Source organism: Mixophyes fleayi, chromosome 3, assembly GCF_038048845.1.
Source record: "Mixophyes fleayi isolate aMixFle1 chromosome 3, aMixFle1.hap1, whole genome shotgun sequence".
Taxonomy (NCBI): Eukaryota; Metazoa; Chordata; class Amphibia; order Anura; family Limnodynastidae; genus Mixophyes; species Mixophyes fleayi.
The window spans coordinates 116,199,355-116,211,833 of NC_134404.1; the positions used below are offsets into that span (position 1 = coordinate 116,199,355).

At 37.6% G+C, this 12,479-nt stretch overlaps 1 protein-coding gene across 2 annotated transcripts in view; it reads right to left on the reverse strand.

Annotated features, from left to right (window-relative positions):
• The window catches only part of MCF2L2 (MCF.2 cell line derived transforming sequence-like 2), a 287,120-nt gene that overhangs the window by 192,413 nt on the left and 82,228 nt on the right, over positions 1-12,479 (reverse strand). For both annotated transcript variants that reach the window (XM_075202198.1, XM_075202199.1), the window contains exon 8: positions 4,147-4,271. In XM_075202198.1, coding sequence (XP_075058299.1) covers positions 4,147-4,271 — 125 coding nt within the window. The remainder of the gene's footprint in view (positions 1-4,146; positions 4,272-12,479) is intronic.

The window sequence follows — 12,479 nt, forward strand, 5'->3', positions numbered from 1 at the left end:
TTTTTTTATATTCAACTACAAGTGGAGGGCGGGGGGGCATAGATAGCCACCAAAGTACCGTGGTCCATTTAATTTTACTTTCTAGCTCCACAGTCTGTGCAGGCTGCTTTTTTAATATTCAACTACAAGTGTAGGGTGTAATATACACCCAAAGACGATGGCTACATTGCCAATAATCAAAGATGGAGGAGGTAGACAACCAGGTTTGACTGTATAATTTGCAGACAAGTGTTCGCATTAAGGACGGCCTACCAGGGATTAAACTGTTTTTTTCATAATTTATTAGCTTTAGATTTACCTCACTTATCTAAGAAGCTCATAGAGCACTAAATTTAGGTTATTTTAGACCAAAAAAATTGTATTTTTTCAAAAATAGCAAAACAAAACCAAACAAAACCAAAACCAAAACCAAAACATGCAAGGGCGGTTTTGCAAAACCAAAACCAAAACACGAAGGTAATCCAGATCCAAAACCAAAAACAAAACCAAAACACGGGGGTCAGTGACGATCTCTATTTTGAACACTGTGCACAAGACTGACTATGGGGTATCTTTACTAAACTGCGGAGATGTTGCCTATAGCATCCAATCAGATTCTAGCTGTCATTTTGTAGAATGTACTGAATAAATGATAACTAGAATCTGATTGGTTGTTATAGGCAACATCTCCACTCAATAGAACAGAAATTTGGAATAAGGCGCAACTGGAAAGGTAATGAAATGAACAGGTTTTCTGAGTATCACAACATGAATGGATTTCATCAATGGTAGCATGTAAAATATAATAAATCGTCAATAGTCACAATATGAAATGTATAAAGTCCCAATATGCAATCTTTTCAGGTCATCTGAATGTAATTAAAAATAATCACTCAATATACTCCCATCCGTTTCTCCCAGGATCCACCATACAGTTCATATAAATACGTAAGACAAGAAGAAACAAGGATTCCCTTGTAGTCAGGGCCGGTTTTACCGCTAGGCAACCTAGGCACCAGCCTAGGGCCTAGCGGCTCTAGGGGGGCACAGCTGGGGGGGACGTGAGCAATTTAAAAAAATAAATAAATAAATTCGGCCCCTCCCCCGACTCGCGCCCCCCCGCCCCCCCCCCGCGACTTGTGCGGAGGGGGGGGTGCCGCGAGTCGGGGGAGGGGGGGTTCGGGTGCCGTGAATCGGGGGAGGGGGGGTCGGGTGCCACGAATCGGGTCACGGCAGTCTCTTCTCCTCTCAGTGTCTCAGTGATAGAAAGAGGAGGAGAGGCTGCCGGGACCCGACGAGCGATCACGTGACTCTTTTTTTTTTTAAAAATCTGGACTGACCGAGGAGGAGCAGCGCCGGAGAAGAAAGGCAATAGAAAGGTAAGTAAAACAATGGAGGGACAGAAGTGGTGATGGTGAAGGGGCACAGAAGTGGTGATGGTGAAGGGCACAGAGGTGGTGATGGTGAAGGGCACAGAGGTGGTGATGGTGAAGGGGCACAGAATTGGTGATGGTGATTGGCACAGAGGTGGTGATGGGCACAGAGGTGGTGATGGGCACAGAGGTGGTGATGGTGATTGGCACAGAAGTGGTGATGGTGAAGGGCACAGAGGTGGTGATGGTGAAGGGCACAGAGGTGGTGATGGTGAAGGGGCACAGAATTGGTGATGGTGATTGGCACAGAGGTGGTGATGGGCACAGAGGTGGTGATGGTGGTGGGCACAGAGGTGATGGTGAAAGGGCACATGTGATATTGTGAAGGGGCAAAAGTGACAATGAAGGGGCACAGTGTGATGATAGAGGGACAAAAGTCACAAGAGCACATACTTGGATTTATGCGTATTATTTTTACAAACAACTTAAGTAAGTATTTCTGCCCTGACTTCAATATTTATTAAGTTGTTTTGACCCAACTACTTAAAAAAACGGGACTGCTTGGTAATTATGTAGGGGTGCCTTTTTCTGCAGCAGGGTGGCCTTGCTCTTTTCACATGTTAGGTACGCCCCCAAAGATGCAAGCCACGCCCTCACCTCCTTTGGCGGCACATGCTTTCATATCTACTTAACTATAGGGGTATATCGTAGGCTTGCGGCGGCACATGCTTTCACTTCTACGTAACTATAGGGGTATATGGTAGGCATGCGGCGGCACATGCTTTCACTTCTACGTAACTATAGGAGTATATGGTAGGCTGCAAAAATATAGTGCTATGGTTTTTAATATGTTTAAATAAATACCTTTATAATTGTATACTTTGTGCATGAGTGTTTTTGAGGCAGACCCGGTTATACCATCGCATACCTTGGCTGTTATATTTATTTCTATTTTTGGGGTGCAGATCCCCAGCGTTGGTACCGTGTCTGAGCAGTCATCCTCAGTGCCGGAACAAGATATATATTGTTGATAGAATTACAAGTGCCAGTATACCCATGGCAGCAAGAGCATACTGGCACTACAGGGCCTGCTGGGACCTGCAATGCACCTGTAACGAATACAGTAAAATAAACACAATGTACTTTACTAATGATAAAAACTCTCCCAAACACTCTCGATTACCACTTTCAGCATGAGAAACAATCCAAATATAATCATTGCAATCATTGTAGAGACATCTCAATATCAATCCACAATATATAAGACAGACAATGCTTCCAAGACATTAACTTCAATAAGTGACTGTTCACTTGCTGCTTAATATATCCCACCTCTGGACAGGTGCCATTGTAACGTGAAAATCAATGTTATTCACTTCAGTTGCCAGAGGTTTTAATGTTGTGGCTGATTGGTGTAGGTAGAAACTTCAGGTCAGGTAATAAATTATTCAATGCATGTCATAATGAGTCACCCCCATAGCAGGTGCTGTTAATTACTATGATGTTAATCCCCACTTTTGTTCAGCAAGTGCTATACACTACCAAAATCATCACTTGAGAAGTTCCCACCTATGCACATTATTATAAACATTATATAAAAAAACAACGGAAGTCTGAGTCGAAAAATAGTTAGTGTTAAAAAGGCAAAATAAACCTTTTGGACATTTCCTCTCCACTAAGAGAAGACAACAGTTTCTTATTTGTAAGAACTGATACCACTTAATGAGAAATGATAAGTGATATGTGAAAACTGAGAATTAAGAATGAAGATTAAGATGTGAGGAGTGATATAGTGATCCTTTGTTTTGGATACCAGAAAGCATTAAAAAATAATGCTGCACTAAGCTGTACAGTAAATTCTGTATACACAGAACAGAATAAATAATAATTAGCTACGGATTAATAAATAGAGGCGTCTTCTATATGTGATAAAAGATGGCTTTCATATGGTCTGTGCTGAACTGCCCTACTGGTCTGTAAATAGCTCTTACAAAACAGAAAGATGACGGATGTGTATGCTGGTAACACGGGAACTGATGAAGCTAACACTCATGAGAACACCAAACATGATCTGTTTCTAATGTGTGTGGCCAAACTGGTCAGATAAAGTCATTCTGCACTCAGGATGAGACCACATGGGGCTTGTGAAAGCAGACGGCAGATGACCACATACACAGTCAGATAGCATGCAATCTGCCAAGTCCGTTCACCTGGAAAATAGCCTATCAAGTTTGATTAGATTTTTTTTTTAAAACATGATGATTGTTTGGGGGTGACGGGTACAGCAATATCTGGTCTACCTGAATTCTCAATCTCCATTATAAATAGTCAGCTTTCACATACTTCATTTTCTACTCTCTTATTTAAAAACAAAAATCAACTGAAACTTAACAAAAATAATGTAAAATTCTGATATTTGGCTCTGGAAAATAATGATTATAAATAAATAAAATAAATAAATGGATACTGCAATGCTAAAGAACTATAAGTAAAAGTTTTTTTTAGTATTTACACACTGGATTTGGCAAGAAGGATGGAAGAATGTCAAACAATTGAAGTATTAGAACCTCTGGATGTTGGTAGCTTTCATCGTGGGAGATTTGTGACAGATTAAAGTGTAGATGCGCTCCTTAGCTCTAAAAGGCCACTTTTACTAATACTTGGCTATGCACCAAGCATTAGTCGGCTCTGCAAATGTATATCTGTTATAAGTCTTCCTGGATCTCACACAGAGATTTGTCATGCTAGTATTAGAGTGTTAGGAATTAATAAGACCAGTGTGTACTGTACAAACCTTTCAACAGTAGCCATGTTCTCCAGCTCATCCGGTGTCAGTTTGCAGTTTGGGTCTTTTGACACTGGCTCCTTTATACATGTGAGCAGAGTCCCACCTTGTTGTACTGCTAGCTTTAGGTCATCCTGGAAGATAAATATCAGGCAGTTACAAGGAGGTTACTTATGTCATATTTGGCCTACACATTGTCTCTGAACCCCATGGAAAACTCTGTGAAAACTATAATATTTTCAATATTCATTGGGAGAAAATCACTAATAAAAGCCAAACTGGGCAGTTTCTCAGCTCGGCTGGAAAAAGTTTATCTTTTATTTAAACACACATGTGCATATACAACCACAAAAACTGAATGAAAGAATTATGTATTATGTCTTTTGTTATTTAACTACACAACACTACACAAACGGCAATCTGGAAGGAATTTGCTAATTTACTATGAAGGAAATCCATGTTTCTCAACAGCTAAAAATCTATTTATTTTCAGACGTTAACCAATTAGTATCTGCAAAGCTAGAAGTCTATTCTAAAAAGACAGAGAAGGTTATAAGAGGAGATTGAGACATCTTCTTGAAAGATACTCTGCTACGCCCGACTTTATCTTCTAAACCTCCTATTATATATAAATAAACTACAAACCCGAAATTTCTGACACCTAGTTTGTTAAATCTGTCACTTTGGAATTCTAACTCTGCGGAAAACTAATCTGTGAGTGAACATATGAAGATAAACAAAGTAGTTTCCCATTTCAGCATTGCAATATCTGCAGGTTGATGGACAAGAAAACACCCATATATGTTCAATGTCTTTATTTGAGATATTTGCTTACTTTTTTAAATCCATTTTTGGATTCTTCTTCTTTTTTTTTTCCAAGCATTATGAATACACATTTCTACTGAATATGCTGCTAATTGTAACACACTCTGGGCCTGATTCATTAGCATCGGATCTGCCGTTTTTTGTGGATCTTAGGAAAATCTTCTCTGCGCATGCCCAGAAAAGGGAGATACATAGGAAATTCCGTTGCGTATCCTAAGAATTTCTTAAGTTAAGATAAAAAAAATCCATGGTAACTGCACTTAAGAAGTTTTCAGACCACTTAAGAAAAAAGGGTTGGGAATGGGCAGAGATCCGAAAGCAGTTATTTGTACTGACTTAAGAAGAGTTGGCGTTACCTCCGGATCCGTCGGATAGTTAACAAAAAAACCTTTGAGTTTTATCTTAACTCGTTGCTGAAACTTAGGGAAGCTCAGGGTCATGTTTAAATCCAAAGCAACTACAGCAGCAGCGCTGAGTAACAACAATAAACTGTTCTAAAAGCATCGTTCGTTTAAAACACTCACAACTAAATATGTACAACATACATGTTAATACACCTCACCAGAAAAGTAATTTAAAAAAAAAATTATATTTACCTCAAACATATATACATTGTGTATATGTTTTTAAAAGCAACCTCTTTTTCATTACAACCACAATTGTAATAAATTGCAATGTAAAGTGGCTGATGTGTCAACAGTTCGTTGCTAGTGTTTGTAAAAAAAACAGCTAACAATACGCTAGTAATAATATAAAAAGTGTAACAGCTTAATTTAGGAAAATTGTACGGATAATTTGTGCGAACTTATATCAAGCGTATTCTTACATCAGGGACACTTTGGACATCAACACAAATATGGTAAGAAAGAATATTATTGATCCCACAGAGACAAGGGCGTTGGTGAGGATTCAAACTCGGGTTTTCACTGTAGAAAGGTGGATTGTCTAACCACTACGCCAATGTGCAAGTGGTGAAAGCAATATGTGAATGAAATAGACTAGAAGGAAAAGCTGAGCATCAACTTCTCTCATAACAAGCTTTTTTTCTATTTTAAATTTTATTAATGTTAATAATTATACTTTGCATGTACCAAGGATTTATGTCTGTAATATTTTACAGTTTAAATATTTGGATATGGAAATTCAGTCATGTATACTACTACTACTAATAATAAGACTTAATATTGATTGGTTTTTCTTTTAGGTTTTTTTAGCTTTCATCTGAGAATATTTCCTATGTCTTTGCAATCAAGTCATTTTGAATAGCTGCTTCTCTGTGTTGTAGCTGCACACAATTTTCAACATGTCATCTAGCCATAATCCACAAAATGTAGCAGGAATCAAACTCATGAACCCACTGATGAAAAGTGGATTGTCTAACTACTACACCAACGTGCAAGTGGAAACAGTATGTGCATGAAATAGACTAGAAGGAAAAGCTGAGCATCAACGTCTCTCATAACAAACAGTTTTACTTGAATAATTTGAATTAATGTAGTAAATCAGTTATATGAATATTATCAATTCTACAATTAAATATTGGAGCCCTCAATCCTTGGTAGATGCACAGTTTAAATTTTTGGATATGGAAGTTCCCAACACAACACATGCATTACTGCCAACATGAAGGTTTAAGGGTAAACACAAAAGAATTACACACACATTCTCTTGTTCTCCATCAGGAAAAATGTGTCATAGGAAATTTATAAATGTAAATAAACGTGGATGCGGATGTAACGGCTAACAATTAGCAATAATAAATATGCACAACAATAGCCATAGTAAACGGCGAAACATATATTAGCGTACTCTTCTATAAGTGACACATTGGAGTATATCCACAGAAACATGGGGATATAAAAAGTCAGCACAGATACAGGCATGATTCTGGTTTCGAACTAATGATCCTGCTGTTGCCAGCTCATTTCTCTAAGCAGTCAGGCATACTTCGGATTGAAACACTGATACAACACAACACAGGAACTATTGGCAACTATTGGCAAAATAAAGTGTTAATGACCATAATTAAATGAACAATTGCACACACCTTCTTAGTAACAGATATAAAGGATCATGTTTTGTTTTCTAAAAATTAAAATAAGAAAGTCTATGCTAATGCATATCAGATTAATTCGCAATCAGAAATAAACACAAACATGTTTTAATCAGTATAAAAGGAAACAAAATATTTTCATAAACAGCGTTGCATAGACCCAGCATCAGATCTCGTCATCTGATACCTCAGTGGGCCTATACACCTGCATATACTTGTCTCATTACAATCCACTATAAAAGACTGCTTCATGCACACTTGAAGTTGGTTAGGACTCAATAGTGTGTTTTTCCTGCTCTGGATTTGTATAGTGGTCTTCTGTTTGTAGAGAGTTATATTTTAGTTTACTCTTTTATAGACACTTTAAATGTTTGTGTTTGGAAGATATTTTATGTTACACAATAACAGTGCATCTCTATTTTCATATGTAATATGCATTTTAATGTGTGTGGTATTTGTCTTATAAATTGTAACTCTATTTTTATTTTTTGGGAGGGTGTTGTGAAACTTTTCAATATAATATCTATTATTTTAAATCTTATGTGGTTTTTGAAATTTTCCATAGTGCATGTTTATCCAACAGATCCCTAGGTCTCCAGAAACTGTGGAGACAGGACACTTCAGATTCAACATTGATTTGCAAGGTAAAAATGTTTTCCAATATGGTTTATATCATACTTTATAAAATCTGTCATCCAAAAAAAACAATTGTATTGTGATGAAAGTAAAAGCCTGTCTCATTTTTATCAACATATACAAATGCAGGCACCAGATGTTTTGGACTTAAACAAAGAGTGTAACTCTGAATTCTGAAAATTTAAATTGTGCTGTAAGGGCTGCCTCTGCCCTTGCTCAGATTATCAGATGTGACTTTTATAGCCATAGCACTTAGAAAAATAATGATGAAGCTTGATTGGTAGAGTTTTGTTTAAAATAGACCAAACTAATTCCAGCACTCCCTAAAATTATTAACAAGATCCAACATAGCTACAAAATGGAAACCATATGTTTTAATCTGTCTACAGGGGCTTCCTCCCTGCTTGTTAACTGGTTTATATGGTATGAGTACTTTACGAATCACAGCTCAATCTTTGATCCGTGAGTACTGTGGAATGGTTTTTGAGTTAAGTTGGGTACTTGGGCTAGACCCACTGGTACACTTTCTATAACCGGATAGTCTCTTGTCTTGTCTTGTCCCCCCCCCCTCCCCCCCTTTATCCATCTGTTTTTCTTGTTTGTTCTCTTTGCCGTCTTCGGCTTATGTATACTGGGTCATAAGATGTGTTGTTGTCTGTACCAATGTTTTTCCTTATTTTTATTTACTTGTTTGATTGTTTATCTAAGCAGTGTGGATTGTTCAATATAACTGATATGCTGTATGTACTCTGCAACCACTGCTATGTTTGCAATACGCTTTTCTAAAAAATTCAATAAAAACCTTTTGAGTTTAAAAAAAAAATTAGACCAAACTAAAGGCTTTCCTGTATGTACTACCAGTCCTTAGCTGGGAGATGTCTGGCTCACCTGAAAAATATTCATTAATCACGGAGGATTGACAAGTTTCATTTCATGCAGAAGGATCAAGACATGGAGGAGTTGCCTTTTGCAGCTTGTAAGTATCTAGTTATGTTATTCCTTTTAGGTTATTATTGGACCTGTGTTACAGTTAAGGCAACAAAATTGTAGATTTTACTGCTTGAGAGTACAGGTGTGTACAAAGAACACAGTCAACGAATTGTTGATTTCCAAATGGACTAAGGTTGATTGCTTTTTCTCTTATATTTTAAACAGAGAAATAAGATGGGCATGATGGGTTCCAGTATGAACTGCCTTGTAACACTTCTAACCAATGGGGTGAAACCAACATGCATGTGTTTATAATTTCTAGTTTACAAAGGAGTTGTTGTTTGCAGTTTGTTCTCATGTTGTTTAATTTGATAACTGTATTGTGTCTATAAATATTTTTTATTTCTGTGCGATACTCAGTCTCCTGTAACTCTCTGCTGTTTTGGACATTGATTAACACCCTCTTCTCCTACACATCATTCACTCCATTGTCCATCTAGACACAGTTCTCTCCTGGGTCACTTCCTACCTCTCTAACCGCTCCTCTAGTGTACCCAACTCTGGCACATTCTCCCTTTCACTCTCACTCTCTATTGAGGTGTCACAAGGCTCCTTTTTTTTGCAAAATGTTGTACTTTAATATTCTACATCTCTAGTGTTGGGGTACTAATTTGGTATTTTGGCCTCCAATACTATCTCTATGCCGAGGACACCCAAATGTACATTACTTTCCCTGACCCATTTCTTTCAGCGCTATCTGTTAAAACCACTGTCTTTCTGCATCCGCCATGGATGTCACAGCGATAGCTAAAGCAGATTATGTTCTATACAGAGCTCATTATTGTCCCTCATGCCAGAGTCACCAACTGGCCTCTAATCTCATTCACTGTCAATAACACCACTATACCCTCTGTGTTGCCTAAAATTTTATTCCCCAGTAAGTTTGTGAGGAAGATAGGAGCACCAGATTCATGAGGTATATTAGGGTCCAAAAAATGTATTACTTTGATTCTTGTCAAAACCTTATCACAAAGTTATGTTTTAAATTAGACACATATTTTAAGCCGTAAGCAAATTACTGTCTGCTTTTTGTGGTAGTTCCCACAAAAAGTTACACTTTATTTCTACACTTAGATTTACAACTCAGCTAGGACAAAAACTAACATACTTATAAATCTAGTGCCTGTTATTAGGTGCCTACAATTAAAGGTTCTTGTTATAAAGTGCCAATAATTGTGAATAGCAGAGTACATTTCCCATTGATCCGTCCCTCTCTTTGCTAGAATACGATGACTGAATGACAGGCAGACATTTTGCACACAGGTGTAGAAAACATCCGCGAGTGACGTGAGCTCGCCCACACATGCTCTGAGAACCAATCACAGAGCAGAGTACTGAATTGTGACTGAAAGAAGGCAAAGATAAGAGCAAGCATGTTTGCAAGACGGGAGCTCAGGGTGCTGACCGAGGGCATGTACAGCATGCCCTCCGGTCGGCACATTTCTAATGAGGTCAAGCTGCGGGCCTACCAAAGGGTCCGCAGGTACATCTAGCAGTGGTTTAACAGCCTCTGCTCGGTCGTTCAAAAGTTCTTGGCTGCACTTAGAGAAGAGATTAGGAGATGTGAGTTCTCTATTATTCGCATAAATTCGTGCTTAAACATACTTGGTTTAATTTTCTAAAATCTTTAACAAAAATCACATGACATGGCCTACCCCTACATATCAATCTACCTCCAGACTAGAAAGGTAACTCCCTTCCAATGCAACATGCTTTTGCCCCTGTCTCATAATTTTTGTGGGGGAACATTTACTTTCCTTAATGATTGAAGGCCAAACTCCAGACCATTAAGGCAGGTTTTGGATTTCAACTCTTGACCCCAGTGCTTTGAGGCAGAAGTGCTACCCAGTAAGGCAAATTGGTGACGTTACCTTACAAACATTTATAATATTACAGTGGCAGATGTGTTATATTGCAAAAAGAATTGAATGCCATCTTTGTAAACAATATCCATGATCACAGTTGCCCTTAGATGATTTTTTATTAGCACGCCAAACACTAATACCTACTGTTGTCTACTATATGTCCCTAATTAGTCAGTAATTATCTGGTTGTTTGAATTATAATGTGCCCCCAAAAAATGGCCGAGGGATGAATGTAAGTATGGAATTTAAACCCTTTTTTCAAAATGTATTCCTTTTGAGGCACATTGTAGTTCAGCAAAATCATTAATAACCACATGCCCTTTTCCAAATAGCTAGTTAGCCATTCTACAGTTTTCATCCATAATGGCCATAAGAATATTTTTGGAGGGTTCAAGTAAACACCAGCCACCACACAAATGTGTATCTATAAATACATTTGACACTCAAAAGTAGTAATCCTCTGCCTAGTACTGTGTTTAGCATACAATTAACTTTTGCAAACAATGTAAAGTTATGTAATACTTCATGCCTCTGCTAATCCTGGGAAATGAGACAAACAAAGTACACCCTTTTGAAGTAATATAAGTTTGACCAATTAGCTAAGCATGTTTTTTTTTCTTTTTAACCAACAGCTCAAGAAAACACCCAGGCTGTGGCTGAAAATCCTCAAAGCAACGAGGCGCTCATCCACGACATATTAAAATATAGGCGCAAAATTAAGAAATGTACAAAATTGCTTAAAAAAATAATATTTTGTCCAAAAATTTATAGTTAGTTAATAAATGTATACTGTTGTTTTTGTTCAAAATGACCGCTTATAAAATTGTTAGCAAAAAAAAAAAAATATTGCGTGTGTCTTTTGTAATTTAATTACAATAAATGTGTCAAGGTTATTTTAGTCAATAATGGGTGGACATTTAAAACATACCTTAATATTTATTTTACATTGTTCCCTTTGCACTACATCCTAATTTATTTCATCATTTATTTATTTATGATGTAACCAACAACTCTGAGGCGCTGTATAGAGAACACAGTCCCTGGGCCAATAGAGCTTACAGTCTAACAACACACACACTTTGATTGATGAAGTCAAATGGAGTTAAGGGAGGATTTTTACAAAAACATGGCGAGAACAGTAACTCCACACAGATAAGGCATACAAGCAGGAGAAAACAAGGTAAGGTGGGCAGATGCTAATTGCATTTCACAACAACCCCCCCATCCTCCAAAAGAGAGTCCATTCATAGTATTATCAAACACATTAGGTTGACCTTGAGCCCAGGATCATTAAGGAAAGTATATGCCAAATGACAAAGCAAATTAACCCCTTTACAAAACCATCTGGCATTGAAGGGGTATGTAAATGCTAAATATGAGTTCAGATTAAGATGTGACTAATACATCTACTTCAAATGTCAAAGTAAACCCACCCAAACATGGAAGAGAACATACAAAGTCCACACATATAAGGGAACAGTTATGAATTGAACTCATGATCCCAGTGCAGTAAGGCAGTAGTGTGAGCGACTAAACCACCGTGCTGATCCACTGTAGTCTGCATTGATGTTTTGTAAAGCTGAGTGCATAATATAACACATACAAGCCGTAGATGGAGGAAAAGCAAAGATCCCAGACAATGTTCCATTTCTGGCCAAGGTAGAGGCTTAAAAATGAAGCTACCCCCCTCTGAGTCTTAGACCATTCGTATGGATGCATATAATAATGTGAATGTGACCTGAGGGGCATCTTCCATTTTGAAAGTAAAACATTGTAATAAATTCAAAATGCACCTTGGGCTAACAAAGTTGCATTGGAGGGTGAGATACATCTAAAATACGATGACAGATTTATCATTATACAGCATGTAGTAGATCACATTTGAACGACAGAGTAAAAATCAAGCTAACAAGTGTTTATGTGTTACCTAAAAACAAACCATTACTTTATCTAAATAGTATCCGAATTTTACA